This window comes from Hypoxylon trugodes, assembly GCF_022578975.1.
Source record: "Hypoxylon trugodes strain CBS 135444 unplaced genomic scaffold F4822scaffold_6, whole genome shotgun sequence".
NCBI lineage: Eukaryota > Fungi > Ascomycota > Sordariomycetes > Xylariales > Hypoxylaceae > Hypoxylon > Hypoxylon trugodes.
In genome coordinates, this window is record NW_026250021.1 from 418,332 (window position 1) to 439,213 (window position 20,882).

The following is a 20,882-nucleotide window of genomic DNA, read 5'->3' on the forward strand; positions in this document are numbered from 1 at the left end:
GACCAAATTATATATCCGTTGAGATAACTATAGCTCTTAGCTATAGTCCATGATGCGGGATACCTAGGGCGGCGTTTGGAGTTGGATTCTGAGTAAATTGCAGCGACTTATATTTTTACTACATAAGAGCGTGGCGGATAGGGTGCACACAAAAGAGCGATTTTATTTGTCTATTAAATGTATTGTTTTGATGATGTGATGCCATGCCATGTTTTGTGCTTGTGAGATGATAAGATTATTCTGCGGCTACCTATGTAAAGAGTCACCAATCTTATTATCACTGCAGTATTAAATTTGTTAACCCGGTCCAAATTGCCTCTTTTCCTAGCCCACCTACCTGTGCCTCCTAAATACAGAGTATGAATCAACTTCCCATAGCATGTTACACATACGCTAATGACCGCCTCATCCAGCCCCCTCATTTTTAAATCTTCTCACCCTCCAAAATCGGTCTCGCTTCCTCGCTCTTCCACCAACTTACACCATCCTCGCCAGGATAGCTAAACCGATCCATGCTCTCAGGCTTCATCTCAACACTATATCCAGGGTTTAATGGGGTTTGGTAGTATCCATCCTTCACAGCCGAGGGATGCAAGAAGTGCTCGTGTAGGTGATCCACATATTCCAGCACCGATTTCTTTCCTGTAACAGCCACATAGTCAATCGTGCTTAAGTGTTGCGTGTACTCAGGCAAGCCTACACCTCCAGAGTGAGGTACAATAGGGACCTTAAACTTAGCCGCCATGAGTAGAACAGCCAACACCTCGTTAACACCACCTAACCGACAAGCGTCGATTTGGCACACGTCAATAGCCCCGCTGGCTAAAAGTTGCTTGAAGATAACACGGTTCTGACACATCTCACCCGTCGCAACACCGATACCATGTTCCCTCAACGCATCTCTTACAGCCTTATGACCCAGTACGTCATCGGGTGATGTCGGCTCCTCAATGAACCAGGGCTTGAAGTCAGCTAATTGCTTCATATGCGCAATAGCGTCCGGCACACTCCAAATCTGGTTTGCGTCGACCATAAGCACATTCCCCTTATCATACCCAATAACATCACGAGCAATCTTCAATCGTCGTCGGTCTTGCTCTACGGACCCACCAACCTTCATCTTAAAGTGCTTGTACCCATTATCCAGCGTCTCTCGCAAAAGCGCACGCATCTTATCCTCTCCATACCCAAGCCATCCAGCACTAGTCGTGTAAGCCGGAACAGCCTTACTCTCCAGCGCATCCTTAATCCTCTGCTCCTTCCCTGGTTCACTAGCCTTTAGCAGGGCAATTGCTTCCTCGGGGGTAATCGCATCGGTGATATACCGGAAATCGATACATTTCACGAGCTCTTCAGGTGACATATCGGCAACGACGCGCCACACGGGTTTACCGAGGGATTTCGCCCATAAGTCCCATAATGCGTTTACGACGGCGCCGAGGGCTAGGTGGATAACGCCTTTTTCCGGGCCAATCCACCGAAGTTGAGAGTCTGCGACTAGGTGTCGCCACGTGGTACCCCAGTCAGCGACGAGGGAGGAGAGAGTACGGCCTTGGATGCGCTGAGATAAGTGTGGGATCGCGGCGCAGACTATGTCGTTGCCGCGGCCGATTGTGAAGGTCTGGGTTTCGGGTTAGTGTTTGCCCCTCTAGTTCGTGATGACATAGTCCGAGGAAGTGGGGCATGATGAAGGAAGGTAATAAAGAAAGGGAAAATACCATGCCATGACCTGAGAATTCGGAGTCGGTTTCGAGGATGCAGTATGCGGCGGAGTAGTCGCCCGCGGCGTTCATAGCATCGGATCCTGTCTTGTCTAGCGATGTGGGAAACCGCACGTCGCGGGTCCTCCAGCCGGTGATGGTGATTTCGGGCATTTTTGCGCTCGGCTTGTATCGGCTATCGTCAAGTGAGTTGTAGATAAACGAGGGGCTATGTTTAAAATAGTATAATATTTACAAGAGAAGATTAGGACTTGTTCGCGAAGTCCAACTAGAAGGAAAGTAAGAAGTGGTGATAATCAAGCAAAAGGCCAAGATATAAATATTAATTCCATCCGAATGGTGATGAATAGGTACAAGCTACCTTGACATCCGACATCGTGGGGTTCGGTGGAGGGGTTGGTTGAGCTTTCTCTGCGGGGAACTATAGACGGCTTCGGGGTCGACTCGGGTTATTAGTTATAGACAGTCGATAATTCTATACGGCGCTACTACATCTCTACCAAGCATAGACCGTATTTTTATCATCGAGAGACTTGATTGACGGATAAATTAGAGAAACACCGCTATCTAATGACTGCGCTTAGTTCAATCCAACCACATTACTAAATCAATCCAGTACATAAGAAACAAAACCAAATCTCAAATGCACCCGGAGCATCAGGATTCGTCGGATCCAATATCGCTATAATCGTCGGAATCACTATAATCGGAATCATCTGAGTCCCACCGCGCCTCTCGAGACATCGCGAGATTAGTACCGAACCGCTTGAGTTCATCATCCGCGTATTGTTGTATTAAATCCGCAATAGCGAAGTGTCGACTCTCCTTTGCAAGTCGGATTGCTCCGTCATATCCAGTTCGCCCGCGAATATAACTAAGTCCACCAACGTTTAATAAAAAGTGAACCATATCGAGCCCGCCCCCGTCCGCAGCGTAATCCAGTGCACAGTAATCCCCACATATATTCGGGTCAGCCCCATAGCGAACTAGTAGAAAAGCCAACTCCAAGTCCCCATATGCAGCGGCCTGTCCCAGTACTGTTATAAATTCATCCAAATCAGTGCGTCCGACGACATTAACATCTGCGCCCCTCTCAAGCAAGAATTGTATAAATTCCATATCTGCTAAACCATCCAAAAAGGCAGCCTGGAGTGCGGCTTGTCCGCAACCACGATGTGCTGGTTGATTGATATTGGCGCCCATATTAATCAATTGGTCAACTAAGGCCCTATTACTCTGGTAAGCCGCTGCTTGAATGGGGCTGTATCGCCAAGGACAACCTTCTCCCGAGTTGCAATATGCGTTGATATTCGCATCCTCTTCTAGAAGCTGTTGGATCAGTTCGGGCTTGCCGCATTGACTAATTAGGCACGGTAGTAGCACACGGGTTCTCTTGATCGGAATCCCATGCTTAATGAGGAGTTCAAAAATAGCGTGCCTTTGTTGCCTCTCTTCGAACCCAGAAAAACCAAATATTTTTATCCCCCCCTTCATCGGATTGAGACAGGCTTCCAATAGACATTTCCCAGTTCCAAGCAAATCATCATAATCCACTTGCAACTCCAGAAAGAATTTTACATTATCCAATAAGTTCGGATCAGGGTAACTGTTTTCAAGAAGACGGTGCATGAAGTTGAAGGCATTTTTATCGTGTGGGCTGTTCTTCAACACTGCACCACGACCGATCAAAATATTGAGCATCTCGCGATTAGCTGAACCACACCGCCGCTTGTCACTGCCATAGATCCACCCCCTGCACTTTCTGCTAGGGGAGAAGCCAACATAGTTGCTTGCTAAGGCAATGACGCTCCACGACTCAGAACGATTGGTGATTACGTCTTTCATACTGACCGTGGCATTGACATCCACACCCGCATCCAGCAGCCAGGAAACCGCCCCGTAGTTGCCCAGACGGGCAGCTGTTGACAACGCTGCAGCACCAAATCGGCTCACTTCAGCGCCATATTTACTAAGTTTTGCCAAGATGTCAACTCCTTCTTCCTCAACCCCAGCTTCCAGAACATCCATATCTATTATCGCTCCTTCCTGATAAAGTAATCTTAAGGTGAAATCAAAATCTTCATTATATTCATACTCCCGAGCCTTCTTCACAAGGCACAAGGGGAGATAGTTAGGTTTCAACGAGAGTGAGGCGAGTCTTGGGTCAACTCCAAACTCGATAAGCCCCTGGACAACCTTGATATCAAGGACCATATCGTCTAATAGGAACTGTTCGACAAGAACCATCTCCAGAAATTTCCGCATGGCGAATCCGGGTTTTGTTGGTTGTGATATTAAGTATTCATGGAGAGCTTCTTTGCCTTGTTTTGCTGCGAGACAAACATATGGTCGAGCGATACGCCTCGTCGAGTGAGTGCTTCTTGGCAATAACTTCCGGAAAAGCCCTTCGTCCCAGTAGTAGGCCCGTTCCAGGACCGTGGGGCGCCAATCTTCCGTGACATAATTCCGCGCGTAGAAACTTAGTAGCGCAGTATCTCTCGGGAATATCCAAGCCGCGTCGACATTTGCGCCATTATCCAAAAGCATATCTAAGACTCGGCTTTGTGACTCGTTGTCAAGACTAAGGCTAAGCTCTAGAATGCCGGTCTTCTCTATTTCCTTGAAAGAATTTGATAGGTATATATGGTCCCGTTTTTTGCAAGTTGGAAGTCTTCCATATATAAATGTCCATAATACCCAGATGAAACTGGATGCGTTTTGGTAATCAAGCATTCCCACCACTCTGTTTACGTCGGATTCCTCCAACAACAGCTCTATACATTCTATATTCCCGGTGACAGCGGCTTCTAAAATGGGCGAATTTTCGTCGTACGAGACGTGACGGTCAGCACGTGCTCCGATCTTCAGTAGGGTCTTGATAATGCCCACCGCGCCCGTGGCAGCAGTGAACGAGAGGTAATCGGTGCCATAAGGAAGAATCCACCCATTATGTTTCGATCCAACATCGATGAGAAGGGCGAATGTATCTTTGTAACCCCATTTTCCAGCGGCGTACACTAAACTCTCCCACAGAGCTCTCATAGTAGGAAGATCGCTATGAAATAGGCCAATCACGATGGCCTGGGGTATTCGATCAAATAAGATCTCGAGCTCTTCCGGACAATGCCCTGTCTCTAACCTGAGAAGGTAGTTTTCATTGGAAAGACCATATATAACTCTAGAAAAAACGTAGAAAACATCGAGATTCCGTGCCACTTCAAAAGAAGGGGACGTTAAAGTTGAGCAGCCTGTACTCGATGGGAACGCGGTGCCCGCAACTGCGAGAAATTCGAGATCACTCATCGAGCTAAACGGTGATAATTGGAACAATACATCATCGAATTCCTTTCCACGATAGGGTACAGTAGCCCCAATGCCGTCTAAGATATCTATTAGTCCAGTAATTTAAGGTAAAGGGCTCAAAGCACCCACGAAGTAGTTGGCGATAAAAAACAGCCCAAGGCATATTTTCCAGCACAGAACGATAGTTTCTTAAAGCGAAAAGCAGGGCAAGCATGGTCTCATCAACCTGGTCAAGGAAATGGATGAAAGTTGATAGGTCTTGATGGGTTTCAAATTGGTGTACAGTAATCTGTTTGTTGTAAACAGGTGTCCCCTGATCCTGTGATATAGTGGGTGGTGAATGCGGAAGTGCCAATGGCGAGTGTGAAGAGCTTGGTAGATTTTGGTAGACCAGTGGAGAATGTAGGACAAGCTGCCCTGCGGGAGAGGGTGTCCTCACAACCACCCCCCTTGGGAGTGTAGCGTCTCGATCTGGCATGTATTAATCGCCAGTATTATACAATATATATTCAGACGGCGTCGAATCACTTACTCCTCTCAGTCAATAGGGCCCCTGACCTCCTGATCTCCTTCCATGCTTTCTTCCATGGGATATTGGTTCCGTTAAGATAGACCGCCGACTCTTTACCCTTTCTGTCGAGATGACTCTGGTACACGGCGGCCCAGTCATCCCTCTTGAGCTTCTTGCGTAGGCCTAACTCTCGTAACTTAGTTTCATATGTCGATAGACTACTCTCTGAGTTAGCAGCAGTCCTAGAAGGATATCAATCGTACCTACGGTTTAGTAGGGAAACCTTAGTCCCTCTCCATAATTTGCTTGACTTCTTCAAGGGTTCTTCTCTCACTCTCATAGAGTCTTCGAAAAAGGGGCTCGTTTTCATACCAGATTTCCCCTAAGGGATCTGGAAAGGGGCGTTTGGTGGGGGGCATGGCGATCAAGTCGTTGGTTTTAGGATATGAATAAGACCACAAAAAGGAAAAAAAGCTACTTACCTTGGGGAGAAAGCCAGAAGTTATATACTGAAATCCCAAGCTAGTCGAGGGTATCGAACTATAAGCTTCATCACACAACAAAAGTAGGCTCTGTTGACTTCCATCCACTCATTAGTTGACACCTGTAGGTACACATAATTTTGTACACTGTCCAATATCTGCGATGCTTTAAGAGGGTTACTTTATATAACGCGTACAGCCAACCGCGGTGTCGGCTTTGGTTCAGCTACTGTCCAGAATCTTTTATTGTTTTATGACCACCAATCATTGCTAGCTACGCAATAAACAGTCGAGGCCAGACCCACATCTTCCTGTCTGATACCTAATTATCTCGCATAGGTACCCCTACGACGCCCGGGTTCCTAGATCGGCGTCAGAGCCTTCAAAGCAGCAACAAAAAAGCACGTCCAAGACGGAATATCCGACACCACCATCCTAACATGATGCACATCCAACCACCCCCGAATAGCCTCCCTAGCCTTCCCATCCGGAATCTCCTCACTCTCCACCGTTGCCTTCACCGTCTGCGCAATCGTAGGTACAAACGTGAAATGCAACAACGCCAGCGCCGAAGCCCCCGCGTACCAGAAACGGGAGGCGGCGTACGGTTTGTAATACACATTCGCTAGACCAAACGCGATAGATAACCCAAAAGTAACAAAGATCTCGGGAAGCCCGCGCCAGAAGAATTCTTCGAAGTAGCGAGGTGCGATTACGTTTACTTCGGCGCGGTGCCGTTTCACGGCGAGGAGACTGCTGAGGAAGAGGTGTGAGTCGTTGGCGATGACGAGGGAGGCGGTTGATGTGACTAGTGGGGCGACGCGGAGGAATGTTATAGGGTCGAAGAAGCGCCCTGAAGCCATTGTAGATTTTGCGGTAAGTGGTAGTACAAAAAGCAAAATCGATCAAGTATGTTGTGAGAGTAGATCGCTAGTTTCTTGGGTTAATTAGCGATGAGGTTTGGAGCGACTCAATGGATAATGAAATTAAAGGAACGAAGTGAAGTAAGCTGCAGCCTCTTATATAGATCACCATCTCCCTCAATGTGAGTTCATATTGTACTAGATATCCTTCGAGAAGCCGCGGAATGAACCGAAATCCAAGACCTGGCATGACATGATCCCATCACAAAATTTACTACACAGCTTCGCCGCTGGAAGGGAAGCTATAAGACCTAATTAGCTATTTTCCTGGACGCTGATTGGTTGGTTTCTTACATGCGCTAATGCAGATGGCTTACAGCTCCATTATAGGGCTAACAAGGGACCCCCAAATATGAATCCTTCAGGGTCTTCGTGTTACGTTCAACCACTAACAATGAGCTCGGTCTTGCGTGGCTATCGTGTGAAGATGCTAGAAAACCTGTAAAATTAGCGAAGAGCGAAATGGATGCTGGCTATTAATCATACCTCCGAGGTGACTTTCTGAATAAGCTACCCCTTTATGCTGAATTTACTATAGATCGGCTAGCGACAAAGCTCTCCAAAATCGGTACTGTATTGTAAGTTTGAAGAACCATCTCGTTGCCTCAGTATATCTTAACATATACAACTCTCTAGTACTCATCAGGCGAAACCAGAGCAGTTCAATTTTACGAATTTCCATTACTATGCTACACCCCCTCCCCCCTCCCCCCTTTTCCCAAACCCTCACCAACCTAAAGCCTCCTAACTTTCATCCACTCATTTGTCCCCAATCCCAAATTCAGCCCATTCCTAGCCCACCACCGTCTAACCGGTCGTGGATCTCCAATAGCATCCTCAAGCGCCTCTTCAATATCACAAGTCTTATACTCAACCCGTCGCGTCCTCCCGCCATCACCGGGTTGTTCGCCTCTTGCGTATTGCTTCCACCACTCGAGTACATCAACGTATCCTTGTTTCGTGGGAGCTACTAAAACTTGTGCGTCGAAGGAGAGTTTGTCGCCTTTGAGTTCGCGCCAGGTATCCAGGACGCTTGTTTGTCCGTGGGCGCTGGCGATTTTACATACGCCTTCGCTATGCGCCGCGGGTATGCCGGAGGATTCCCACCACCGAAGAACGGCGGTCTGTCCGCGTTGGGCGGCTGTGAGTAGACTGCGGCCGGGTTTGAGTGGGATGTTATCGTGTTTAAGTGCTGCGTCGCGCCACCATTCCAGAACGAGTAGGTGCCCCTTCGCCGAGGCGGCTTCAAGCGCGGCTTCAGTATACTTAAGCGCAAGGCCGGAACGTAGCCACCAATCTAGCACATGGACGTAGCCCATGCGAGACGCGTTATCTAGTGCTTCGGCGTCGTATTCCTTTTTCAGGAACGAAGGAGATGTATTCCACCAATCGAGAATATCCGTGCGACCATATACTCCCGAAGCCTTGTTAGGAAGTAATTTGGAGCTAAACGAGGCCCAGAAGATCTTGCTTAGATGTGCTTCGAGGTAGGTGAGGACATCGGTTAACGAAAACTTTATGATGAGTTTAACAGCCAAATAAGAAACGTAACGGAGTCCTTTAGGTGCCTCAGCTAGTTTGTCGCAGATAGCCTTCGATCCGGGACATGATAGAATTAGCCATTCGAGATCGTGCATATATAATTCGATAGGATCAGTAAGGGTGGCACGATCTGTTCTCCATTCTGGTGGAGTTTTTAGATTCGTATATATGTTAAGAGCAGTGGCTACCTCCCAATCGCCAACATGCTCGAATATAATAGTCCATATTTCGGGAGGCAATGTTTTGGTAGATCGACTCGGTGCGGTTGTATGCATTGCTTGTTGGGTGGCGACTTCGACGTCGTGTCCTAGGCTCATTAATTCTGCCTGATTTTTTATTATGCCAACGAGGTCGTTAAACCCATCCCAAGACACAATGCGCTTATGCGCACTTTGTCCCTCGTAGTGCCAAAGTACGGGCGCCATGACCTTGACCCAATTCCACTTGCGCTTGATCTTGCTCAGTTGCTTTTTCGTCATGGGATTTTCCCACATCTGTACGGACATGCCAGGCACGAGTAGAATCTTCTTGGAAACGTCCCATGCTCTTAGTATTTCTAGAAGTGTAGTATCGGCAATACCGGACATCATCTTAGCGAGGTGGTCGGCGTCAATAGGTGCTAGAACAAGCAAGTCGGCCCAATCAACAAGCTCGAAAGCAGTTTGTCTTGCTGCTTCTATCGCATCCCTAGTCCTCTGATCAGCGTCGACCGCCAGAGCCGCCAAACTCCTATTCTCCATGACAATTATATCGTGGGTCAATCGGACAGGTATCTCGTCGACGAGAGCTCGAGTTTCGATCTGGGAATCTTTGAGTAGGCGCACGGCGATCGCCTGGGCGTATGCGACGTCCCTCTGGCCATTGGCGGCGACAAGTAGACGTAACCTCCTAGTGCGCGGCATCTCGTGGAAGGACGAACAGGATAAATTGGAAGGTAGAGAGGTAGGAAGAGGATGATGAGCGAGAGAAGAGACGGGACGAGAAACGTTTGGAGAATCATCGGCCATCTTGACGCATTATGACGGTACGGACCGGGTACTAAATAAAATAAAATAAAAAATAATTTCGGTCGAGTTCGGGTACCAATGCGTTTACCGACGGGGATGTATCGTGGAGTGTCCAAATGGTCGGGTCGATTATCACAGCAACGCGTGAACACGTAGTTAGTATGTAGGAGAGTTTCGACGATGATCTCAATCAGTGAGAACCGACTCGATGTTGCTTATCCCTGATGCTTGCTTGGAAGACTGGAAAGGAACAGGGAAGTATCGAGTATGAGCCTCCCGGTGTAGATACTGTATGGGGAGGAAAAAGTAAAAGATCCACTCCGAGTGGTTGAAAATGGTACGCTAGCGCAAAAATAATAAACTTAAATAATTTATTGACAAAGGCTTTATCTGTATCAGTGTATCTAAAGGTTTGAGGAAACACAGAAAAAAAGAAATTTTATCCAGTAACGATTAGTCAATTGACGATTATACTACTGACTAACAAGTGTCGGTGAGAGAAGAATGACTGGTCTACATTGAACCACGAATATATGAATTTTTTTTTTTTATAGCTGAGACAAAGTTCGTACGATCGATAGTCTGCATTGAGATAAGTGAAAGCCGCAAGTATGACGCTCACTGGGTCTCACTTTATTGCTCCACCCCTGCACCTTGCATAAGATTTCGGGAGTGGGGTCGATTAGTTACGGCCAGTTACATTTACATACAGTATACGCAGGTACACGTCCCCATTCTTGCCAATCATTCTTGTAAGGTAAGAACTATACATAAATCTAAAGGTCGAGGAAGTCATACGGAGTAACAGGCCGGAGCTAAGGGTGAGGGAAGCCACAGGACAAGATAATAACCATCAGTTTCATTAAGTACCCAGGTATGTATTTCCCCATCTGCCGGTATGCTCGAAACCTACACCTACATATATTAAAAGTATCACATGTTAAACCTGTCACGATAGCTTCAGTCCCTACTATCACATACCCATCAATTCATAATAAACAAAATACTTGATATGTTACTTAATAAGTTATCGTAAAGTAATATCCTGATCCTAATACGCAATCCACAAGCTACAATGGCTTATATCACTAACAATAGGGTTTCCCTTTATATTCTTTCTGCCCTCGATTTGAAAAAATGCCCAATGTGATATGCCTACTCTACCTAGGTAGTATGCATACATCAAGCGTAGGACATGGCGATGTCTAATATCCTAGCCTATGATTAAACCAGGTATAAACAATGGGAGAACCGGTAATACCACCGCCAAATATGTGATGCATCGGTGGTGAAAGGCAATCCGTTAACGTGGGACCGTGATATGTAATATGCCCTTCGTTTTCCAGTTTGCTGTGGGGGAAAAGCAGTTTCTGCCAAAAGAAAAAACGTGACTCGAACGCCTTGTCGCTCGCTTAATAGAAGTCAATGTCAACGCAGCCCTATGACACTCATCTCAAGTGTCCACACTCTGCGAATCCACACTTTCAGGGGCCCATCCACACCCTCCACGTCGGTAAGATCCACACCTTCCCACCAGCAACGCCGTGCTGGTTTCCTCCAGAAGAGTAGTAGCTTGTGTGCCATACCAACAGCATTGTTACCCATGTCGTTGCCACGAATTTCGCTCCGTAGTCGTGCAAGAGCCAAGCTGCAAACGACAGCTTTATTAGGTTCACCGGCACGATGACCCCATCTATCATCATGGTTGAAACCACTATGATAAAGGTTAGCGATAGCCTATTCAAATGTGGGGATCAGCGAAGGATGTGAGGATCACTTACCCAGCAGTAAGCATCTCAATTAAATGCGCCTCAGTCGTGCCGGGTTCGTCACTCCGTTTTAGACCCGAAAAGATACCATCCTGTCTAAGCAAAGCGCGGGCAGCAGCGCGCTTGACTTCAATCATTTCAGCTTGTTCGATATTCGGTCGCGGAGGAATGACATAGAAGTCTAGGTCCTCTCGTAAAACAATGATACCAGCTCGTTTTCCATCCTCGCCCCGACCACCAAGCGAGTCAATAGGGACAGCGCCTCCGTCTGGGGAGGCGTTAGGGGAGGATTCATTGGGGATGGACTGAGCCACGTTTCGGAAGAAATCTAGCATATATTGTAGGGATGCAGGGTCATACTGAGATGTGAAGTCAGTGATATGTATATTTGTATTAGATACGAGGTTGCGAAGGGTAGATAAACATGGGGAGCAGGTGTAAAGAGCAGAGGGCTTCTCTTGTGAAGATGTGATGGTTGGGGAAACCGGAGTAAATTGAGCGATGGGGTTATCGTTGAATGTACTAACATCGACTTGCACGGCGTCGCCTTCGGAGAATCCACCCATATGGCCTTCGGGGAAGAGACCATTAGGAAATAAGGACAGGAGGACGAATTCAGGTAACGTCAGTAGTTCATCTCTGGAGAGAACGAAGCGCGTGCCGCTATATAAGAAATTTAGTTAGTATCCGTCTGTCAGCATGTTTGGCTATATGTGTTGCCTACCGCAGATCCATAGTGATTGTCTCATCGGCTCCGACATCTATATATCGGTTTAGTATTTCCTTCCTCAATCCAATAGTATAAAATTCATGGCATTTTTACCTCCAATGGAGTTCATAGGAGGTCCTCCTTGTTGAACCTGAGTAATAATACTCGATGCACCACCGGCGGCCGCCATTAGGTAGGTGAATGATAGTAACGGGCTATATCCTTCAGAGTATGCGGGAGGAGGTTCGCTTGGATCGTCGCCTTTCTGGCTCGATTCGCCTTTAACGTCTTGCGGAAGCGCTCGCTTGGTTTCTGCGACAGTATCTTCGAAAGAACCAGACCTCTCGAGAGGGCTATCGGATGCTGAGGCTGCAGGGGCGTAAGCTGGTGCTGCAGTTGCGGATGATGCCCCAGCTTCAGATGCAGGACCAGAAGTTGTCGGATCGAGCCTAAAATTGTCGTCGAGGGTGTAAAGGCTTGAGAAAGGAGGCGGGGCAGATCGAGAGGGAGCAAATGAAAATGAGGTCGAGGTAGAAGCTTCGGAAGTCGAGTATGGATATTGTGGAGGTGGTGAACGCCCTCGATTTAAATTATCCACCTCTTCACTGTCGCTTTCGAATCTCAAGTTCCCTTCTTCCTCTTGTTCAATGTTGATAGGTGGAAGCCCGGTGGACACGGACTGTCCGTTACTATCCTCCCGCGTATCAGACAATTTGGCGGTATGAGGGGTGTGCGAAAGGGGAAGCTCTTCTTGTTTTTGTACTGGATGACCGGCTACAAAGAGTATCTTATCGTGGAGTCCCACGGGTTCGATTACGCAGGGCGGTTGCTCGGCAGGTATGTTTGTCGCATGGGGAAGCCGGTTCTAGAATTCAAACAATAACGATGGCACGGGTATATAGACGAAGGCAGAAAACGCGATTGTCGCAAAAGTGAAGCAAAGTAGTAGTAAGCATCAAAAATAAAGTGAAAGTTAAGAGTACCTAAGACAAGTTGAAATTGAAATTATGAAGCCGACGGATCTGGGAATCCCAGTCACTATTTCCTTAATTTTATTAGTTGCTAGTGAGACCCCTGAACTTCTAAAGCACAAATGAATGTATCGTACATAATAAATTTGCTGTAAAGATACATGAAACCGATCAGTTCTGGGGGAGCCGCTTCCACTTTAGGTCACAGCACTATTACTGGCCGACTAACCGCCCAATGACCCCAACTAGTTCACCCAGCTATCGAATTAACTTTCTTTCATCTTTATGTGCAGTGCAAGAAGACTTACTTTCATAAATATATGCGTATCGGAACCGAGTCTAAATTATGGTTGGAAACAGTCTCGGAATAATCTACAAAGAGCCTCTTAATAAGAAGCTTCGCTGTGAATGGCCAATTGTAGAAGTCAAGGGAAGGAAGTAACCCCAATTCAACATCGACATACACACCCATGTACGAATGAAAATAAATGCATTGATACGACAATATTCTGACAAGCTATAGAATATCCTTTCTAAAATAAACTATCAAGGACCATCTCAAATTAAAAGACTTCAAGCCACAAAAGGGTGTAAGCTGTGGAACGAATCGAAGTCAGTTCTCCTTCTAGTAGATCGACATAGGGAAAGAAAACAGGAGATGGCACATTTTGAGTCAAGAAGCTGTACTACTACAACCTCCATAACAATATCCATATCACTTTATGTACGATGAATGTAGGATATCGCATTTATTTCATGAATTTTCAAGGCTGATGCAAAATATAAGAAACTCTGCCTTTTTGGTGACTCAACAGTCCAGCCGAATTAGTGCCCCCATCTACTTCTTAAACGCCGGGCTTCGTAACAAGTCATCCTCTCGACCACTTTCTTCCTTGCGGTAGGTGGTTAGTTCATTTATCCGATAGGCTAGGACCCTATTCTTCCATCGTCTTGACGCACTCCCACTCGCCTCGCAGGTTCTCCTTCCACAGTGAGACCTTATTGTCGCCGCCGCTAACAGCCAATACGTTCCCGCTAAGGCTCCAACTGACACGCCAGACCTCCGCCTCAAAGTTCAGCACCTTGCACGACCATTGGCCTTGGCTGGCGTTGTCACTTGTCCAGATTCGTACAGTCTTGTCTTGCGATGCTGAAGCAATGTAGCTCTTCTGTAATACAGTTGGGCTCCACGCTACATCTCGCACCCAGTCTGTGTGGCCTGCCAACGGTTCCCTCTCTTGCTTGTAACCTTGTGTGGCGGGGTCGTAAGCCCACAACTTGAGCACATTATCACAACCTCCCGTTACGAAGCGGCGTTGGCCAAGAGCACCAGGCCCTGTAGGTGCCGAGGAAACGATGCTACCGGGTGTTGTAGCTGGCGCCCAAGAGACAGAGTTGACGCCGAGGCCGTGGGCGGCGAACGAGACGTGGGAGAAGTTATTATCCTTGAATTCGAGCACGGAGACACTTCCATCGGAGGACGCGCAAGCGAGGAGGCAGCCCGATTCGTGGGGTGACCATGCGACCATGTTCACCGAGGCTTTGTGGAGGGCAAAGTCGAAAATTCTTTGCCATTGGTTTGACTGTTCGCGCCAGATGAAGACCTTGCCGTCGTAGCCCGCCGAGGCGAGGATGTTGCCATATTTAGGATGCGCCCAGGAAACACACCATACTGCGCCTTCGTGACTATACCCAAATTTGTCAGAGATATTCTTAAACCTGAGGAAGCATATCGTACGTACCCTTTTAATGTCTCGGTTAGTCGCTGTGATTCACCTTCAATCTCGAATATCTTGATAGTCTTGTCGGAAGAGCATGTTGCGAGTCGTCGGCCGTAGTAGTCCAAGACAGCATCGTGCTAGCAAAGGTTAGGAATAGCCGTAGCAGTAGGCAACTTTGAAAGACAACGGGGGGTAAAGGCTCAGTATCGAGGTGTTGGCTGAAGTTCGCCGAAGTGTCCTACGTACAATCATGTCATCGTGGCCGGAATTGGATATTACTTGCGCCTGTTGCAAGTCGGAGTTAGCAGATTGTAGAGCAATGAGTGTAAACAAACCACTACTCTTAACATACCATCTCGGAGAGAAATTATAAGGGGACGGCGTAGAAGTAAGCAAGTTTCAATAGAGAGAGCTGCGCCGTCAATATTTGGAGTGTCGTTTTTAGAACTGCCCGTCCTTTTTCAAGTTGGCAGCTTTGGTAGAAGCTCAGATAAAGCAACAAGTTGAAAGCTCCACCAAAATCATGAAAGTGTTCAATTCCAGTACGTACCTACGTCGACGTAGGCAGACCAAGATCAATCAGTCTTATCAATTGGTCGGAAGGTTCGATGTTGTGGATCAAGTCCAGATCTCCAATCAGAATGATTTATTAACGGATTAACGTTGATTCCGGAGAATACTTTTGCGGTACGTGGCTCTTGATTCAAATAAAAATCAATTCGCCCGCATTAGGTAATCAGAACCCCTACAACCAAAAACGGCGGGGTGCGATGGGGCGAATTGGAAGGTACCTAGGTACGTATCTAAGTACCTACATTAGCTTAGAAGTACCATCACACTTTGCGGCTGTGACGATTGACATCATTGGGCCGATCGGTCATCTTTCGCAATGTACCGAGGCTAATCAGCTTTACGTCGTCTGTAGAACCGATAAAAGAGCCTGTGATGCTGATGTGAATTGAACTTCTTCAACTTCAACGCCGTTTCTAAATGAATACATGTTATTTCTTTTGAGTCACCAATACATTTACTATCAGTCATATAGTATCTGATTCAATCACATATACATATAACGATTAAAAACTGTAGGCAAATACCCTTTTTCAATCAGCCAATCCACATGTGATCCATGAACACCAAGTACTAGGTACTGATTTAGCACTGTTCTTTCCAGATACATATGTAACCACTGATTTGCACCACACAAGGAAACGGCAAAAAACTCTATTTTTTTACAAGACTGATTAGGAAGTGACGACGATTTTTATTTAATGCTCTTTCTTTCGGCGCACTGAGAAATTCACAAGCCCTAATCCCTTACAACATTTTCCTCTTCTACCTCACGGATCTCGTTGCATTATCGGCGCAGCTTTAATCGCATTCCACCACGATACCACAATTCCTTCCAAATACCTTGTCATACCAAAAAATTCATCTGAAAGAGCTGCGCTTGAATTAATCGGCGCCATGGCCCAAGACTTGTGCGGCCCGTCGAACGCGGCCAAGGGTCTTACCCGACACGCCGAGCAAGATCGATCGCTACAACGTGAACTACGCCCTATCAACACTCCTGAGGTTAGTCGTCGACCCATTGAGTTTTACAAATGTATGATGGAACCTAACAGTAATAAAGCGTCCTTTCGGAACCGAATTCCGCTCCAACAGTGCCTTCACGTCGTTCACCGACGCTCGCTTTGGTGCCTTCGAGGCCAGCAGTGCTTCTCTCTTCAATCCTTTCCCCGATGATGCAAGTCGTAACGTACACCACATCGACGTCACGTCCTTAAACCCAAGATCCTCGATCCCGCGTATTGACGCCGCCGGAAGCCCAGGCTGGGTCCGAGATTTCCAACGAATGGGACTGGATTCATATGTCCCCCTAACCCCTCAAGGCCAGGTACTCCTCACAGCACCCACGCCTGCAGCGCCCGTCCGTGTACCTATTCCGCGAAATTTCGGACAGTACCATATTCCGCCCTCGCCTGACCGAGGCACCCTCCTCGTCAATAAGCAAGACAATTTCTCGTCGAACTTGAACTCGAACTCGAACTTCGACTTTGACACTGAGCTCCACAAATGGATGGAGGCGAACGCTACCGATGTCCCCGACGTACAGACCTGGCCTTCTGCGTCGGTAACAGAATCAATTGAGCTTCGGCGAGGAACTACCGCAGCCCGGGATGCGACGAACGCAACAAACCATCTGCCCATGGAGCAAGACATTCAAGGTGCTCCTCAGCAGCCTGTAGCTTCCCTACAACCCGAGCCAAATGTTGCTATCGAGCAGACCCAGGCCGCGAGCCCAGCTAACGATTCCGAGTTAGCTGTTGCCGCGCAACAAATTCTGAACGCCGTGGCAGATAACGATTCGGATAAATTCAAGAATTCTGGGTTTTTGCGAATGATGGAGCGCATCGCCGCGCAAGACCTTGTTGTTCGTAACAACGCTCTTGTCGAGGTCGAGGATGCGAACGCCTAAAAACAGCTACCTAATTTATCTCTCTTAACGACAACACTAGCTACGATACCAACGAATTCGTCGCTGATCGGTATTGCTCGAAAAGTATTTTCGAGCAACACACTAAGTCGTTCGGGACATTTCTCATTGTCCCATTCTGTTCTTCTACCTAATCAAATCGGCGGCAACATCATGAAACCGCATAATCACCACAAGTAAAGTCGAAACTGTTCTTCCCATCACATCTACCCGGAACGGTGTTTACGAGGATCAGTTCATCAATAGGAGGAAAGGCGTTTGCATGGAAAGCACAAAAGGTACAGGACTCTTTCTTGGTATCATGAAATTCAGTCACAGGTGTTCCGGTGATGCATTGATCTGGCGTTATATCATTGCATGCATATGGTCTAGGTTCTCTTCTTTACTACCCTCTTGTATTTGCACCCAGCTTTCTATAAGCTAGATTTTTAAGGACTCATGATACTTTACCCAATTCAGACAACGAACATTCATACCCATCTACTGACCAAAGATTGCGTGCCTCATGTGTACTTGACTTGATGCTGTGACTAGAATATTGTTTATCCACACAGATAGATTTGCCCAGGCCAGTCTAAATCTATCGGGGATAGTATTGACAACGTTTATAATACATGATAAGCAGTTTTGATTCTTTACTGGAACTATTCAGACCCCATAAGGATAGTACTACGTCGATCCTAGAACATATGTCATCCACCTTACCAAATATACACCTCCTACCTACATTAACCTTATAGCCTCTTCCTCTTCCAAGCGTAGACAACAGCCCCACCAATAAGAATTACGAAATAAACATCAAATCAATATTAGAATGCAATGTCAGCAAGCGCGAAGGCTGTGCTAATAATAAAAGCCATAAATCTATATCGCAGCCTCACGTCCGAATCAAATATCTCCGGACCCGGCCGTAACAAGACGGATATAAAAGCGCCATCAGGATAAAGACGACCAATCCAAGACCCGCGGGCTTCGCCGGCGGTAAAGTGATTCTGTGGCGGCGAATTTACCTTACATATCCGACTTTCTCTCTGCTTCTTCTACTTTTATTTTTTCTCTCCGTCAGCCAGCCCGAGCTCCGATTACTACGCTACGGCTACGGCTACTGTCGTGATACTCGGACATGGGTATAAAGTAGTAGTAGTTTTAGTTTTGCGGTTTTTCCTGCGAGTTGCTTACGTGAACAGACCAAATAATTCATGGATGTCTTTACATCATAATACGCGTTGAGGATGCGTAGCGGGTCACTTGTTAGGAGCAGCTGACGAGAGCGGGCTGCATAATACGGCTTGGCTTGGCAGGGTTCGGCGATAGGAGGGCGCGGACTCGGCGTACTGCCTTAGAGAGCATAGGGCGGCAGAGCGGTCGATTAAAAACACCTCTTTCGCGACGTAATCCACAACGTAACAGCGCTATAGAATATAGTGGTTGAACGTAAGCCGGAGGCATTCATTAGGAATGCTAAAGCGGCTCTGCAATCTTGGAGGTGGTCGTTGCCTAGAAGCAACGTGGCCTCGTGTATGAATTCAGAAATGAATGAACGTATTCGAACGAAAAGAGAACGAGATGCATATAGGACTAGGATTTGATACGTAGGGCTGATAGGGCACGTTCCCGTCGGTCTCCTTAGGACATGATTATGTATGGAATATGTCGTGTGCTACCAGGCTTCTAGGCAGTAGGTATCCCCTCATAGGGTCCCGTGAAATACCTCAAGTAGGAACCCGGGTTGACGAGTGGGTTGTGGGTTTCTTAGATTGGCTGTCCTTGGATATTTGAAATCCCAACCCTACATATGTATATGTGTATGTAATATGTCAGTATGTATAAAGAAGCGTAAAGCGGACCGCCTATCGTTCTCGGCAAGCAACGGCGTAAAAAAAGAGAGAAGGCTGCGCCCTGCGTCTTGTAGAACGGAGACAGAAAAAAAATCCATCAGTCCGCATCAAAAAAATTTCATGGCTCGATTCCCACTGATGTGCAGGCCCTAAGTATGCAAGACAAGGACTTGGAGCAGATAATCCGAGATGATCCTCGTAAGCAGATTCCCACCCACGACACTAGGGTCGTAGTCCGTAGGAATAAAACAGTTTTTCTTTCTTGCTTTCTACGTTTCCATCTCAAAAATAAACGACGTTAGGATTTAGGCCATCCGGTTCCCCGTGCCGTAAAACGGAACAGAGCCGTTTTTGTCTTAGACACAAAGACCCAGAGAGCAGGGAAATATAAAAAATTGGCAGGACATAGCGAGGGTCTTCGAAAGTATCCCCCAGATCCGTCCATAGCGTAATCTATACGTACACCTGGGGACACATTGTACGTAGGAAGGGTCCTCAAGTATGACTCACAACGACAATGGAATGGAAGGGCTGGCAAATTGCAACTCTAGTGAAACGAATTGATCGATCCGATTGATCAAAATACTTTTTTGGTCTTGTCGATCCCATGCCCTTGTCTTTGCATTGTCTGGGATTGAAATTCGATTCCGCGAAACGAGAGACCGCGGGGAACTTTGCCTCTTCTTGCAACGTTCCTCGAACTTTGTGGGGTTAGGAAAATGCAGATTTAATTATTAATTATTAATTTTTTTTCTTGTTGTCGCGTTGCGCACGCGCCTTTGCGAGACTACGCAATTGAGTTGACGACTGACAGTTGCGACATGCGGCAACGTGTCTGTCATGTTTCATCGTATATTTTAGATATGTTCAATGAATTGATTAGCATTTGATATACCTAATGAATTAACAACGTCATGAGGATTCGTGTCTTCAAAAATTAGTGAATGTGGATTATTATGTAGGGAATTTTCAAAGTGGATATCGTAAGAAATCGAGATGGAAGAGGGGGCCGAAAAAAAAAGACACAGCCGCCCTAGATTCTCGAATAACAATACGGTATCACAAGTTAGTGGATAAGTGTACAATGGTACATTATTAATGAAATATATCCATAAACGTACGTAGAGAGACAGGGGCAATCGTCCCAATCCGATCCCGACATCCATACGAGATATTCTAATTCGCAATGCTCAAAAGACCTGAGCATTTCTAATATAGCCGATTCGATACGATATCCGATGTATTTCGATCAAGCATTGAAATAGATCTGACATACATACATACGTGCGTGGGTAGGTCGGGTTGTATGTGCATACCGAAACATGTGCTATGCCTCTCATGGTTGAGAATTAAGATTCTTGGTATCACGAGGGAGAAAATCAATCCGTAGCGCTAAATGGAGGAGACTTTCCTCGTTTGGTTGGCCGATAGCTTAACTACCCAGCCAATGAAACAACGTTCGCAAAACGGAGGAAGCTAACAGGTAATAACGCAAATCCGTCACAAGCCCTTGATCGCAGAAACCTTAGACTAGTGTCTTGGCAGACAGACGCCAAAAGTCCGGACTGACATTTTAATTGAACCAAGGATTTTTTAGAAACGAGAAACGGTGTTCACCATCCCGCCATCCGATCTCCAAATCCGTGGCTGCACGGTGATAAGGCTTGACATATCCAACCAACAAGCAGTTTTATTTTTCTATTTCAATATCGGGTTGCGTACTCAGATGTTTAGGAGTATGTTCGGTGTTTAAATATCCATAAAAAATAAATTGCCAAAAATAAAACAAATGTATTACTTATCATGTATGATGGCCCTTCGCAGAGTATTGCTTGTGACGTTACGGAACGTTTCGTTGCATAAACGCCATTATGTCCGTTGCATGGAA

General features: G+C 46.6%; 7 protein-coding genes across 7 annotated transcripts; 1 reads left to right on the plus strand and 6 right to left on the minus strand.

Annotated features, from left to right (window-relative positions):
* Positions 1–179: 179 nt before the first annotated feature.
* On the minus strand, positions 180–1,874 carry F4822DRAFT_444012 (enolase C-terminal domain-like protein; the record flags this gene model as incomplete). The annotated part of the gene is made up of 2 exons (XM_051463176.1): positions 180–1,621; positions 1,719–1,874. 2 exons carry the CDS (start codon positions 1,872–1,874, stop codon positions 425–427), a joined length of 1,353 nt encoding a protein of 450 aa, XP_051313016.1. The 3' UTR covers positions 180–424.
* A 252-nt stretch (positions 1,875–2,126) lies between these two features.
* On the minus strand, positions 2,127–5,954 carry F4822DRAFT_444014 (ankyrin; the record flags this gene model as incomplete). The annotated part of the gene is made up of 4 exons (XM_051463177.1): positions 2,127–5,101; positions 5,154–5,495; positions 5,557–5,777; positions 5,908–5,954. 4 exons carry the CDS (start codon positions 5,952–5,954, stop codon positions 2,379–2,381), a joined length of 3,333 nt encoding a protein of 1,110 aa, XP_051313017.1. The 3' UTR covers positions 2,127–2,378.
* A 399-nt stretch (positions 5,955–6,353) lies between these two features.
* F4822DRAFT_405848 (uncharacterized protein) lies at positions 6,354–7,181 on the minus strand. Its single transcript, XM_051458344.1, has one exon. It carries the CDS (start codon positions 6,878–6,880, stop codon positions 6,380–6,382), a length of 501 nt encoding a protein of 166 aa, XP_051313018.1. The 5' UTR covers positions 6,881–7,181; the 3' UTR covers positions 6,354–6,379.
* Positions 7,182–7,663: 482 nt separating this feature from the next.
* F4822DRAFT_405850 (flavoprotein) lies at positions 7,664–10,054 on the minus strand. Its single transcript, XM_051458345.1, has one exon. The coding sequence runs from the start codon at positions 9,487–9,489 to the stop codon at positions 7,675–7,677; it is 1,815 nt and encodes a 604-aa protein (XP_051313019.1). The 5' UTR covers positions 9,490–10,054; the 3' UTR covers positions 7,664–7,674.
* Positions 10,055–10,258: 204 nt separating this feature from the next.
* Positions 10,259–12,104, minus strand: F4822DRAFT_405851 (stress response protein Whi2). The gene is made up of 4 exons (XM_051458346.1): positions 11,983–12,104; positions 11,786–11,921; positions 11,271–11,617; positions 10,259–11,203 (listed from the first exon to the last, which is right to left on the minus strand). The coding sequence occupies exons 1-4, from the start codon at positions 11,991–11,993 to the stop codon at positions 10,918–10,920; spliced, it is 780 nt and encodes a 259-aa protein (XP_051313020.1). The 5' UTR covers positions 11,994–12,104; the 3' UTR covers positions 10,259–10,917.
* Positions 12,105–13,201: 1,097 nt separating this feature from the next.
* On the minus strand, positions 13,202–15,307 carry F4822DRAFT_405855 (WD40 repeat-like protein). Its single transcript, XM_051458347.1, has 4 exons — positions 15,012–15,307; positions 14,906–14,944; positions 14,681–14,796; positions 13,202–14,624 (listed from the first exon to the last, which is right to left on the minus strand). The coding sequence occupies exons 1-4, from the start codon at positions 15,012–15,014 to the stop codon at positions 13,874–13,876; spliced, it is 909 nt and encodes a 302-aa protein (XP_051313021.1). The 5' UTR covers positions 15,015–15,307; the 3' UTR covers positions 13,202–13,873.
* A 606-nt stretch (positions 15,308–15,913) lies between these two features.
* On the plus strand, positions 15,914–17,278 carry F4822DRAFT_277318 (uncharacterized protein). The gene is made up of 2 exons (XM_051454815.1): positions 15,914–16,234; positions 16,293–17,278. The coding sequence occupies exons 1-2, from the start codon at positions 16,127–16,129 to the stop codon at positions 17,136–17,138; spliced, it is 954 nt and encodes a 317-aa protein (XP_051313022.1). The 5' UTR covers positions 15,914–16,126; the 3' UTR covers positions 17,139–17,278.
* Positions 17,279–20,882: the final 3,604 nt, after the last annotated feature.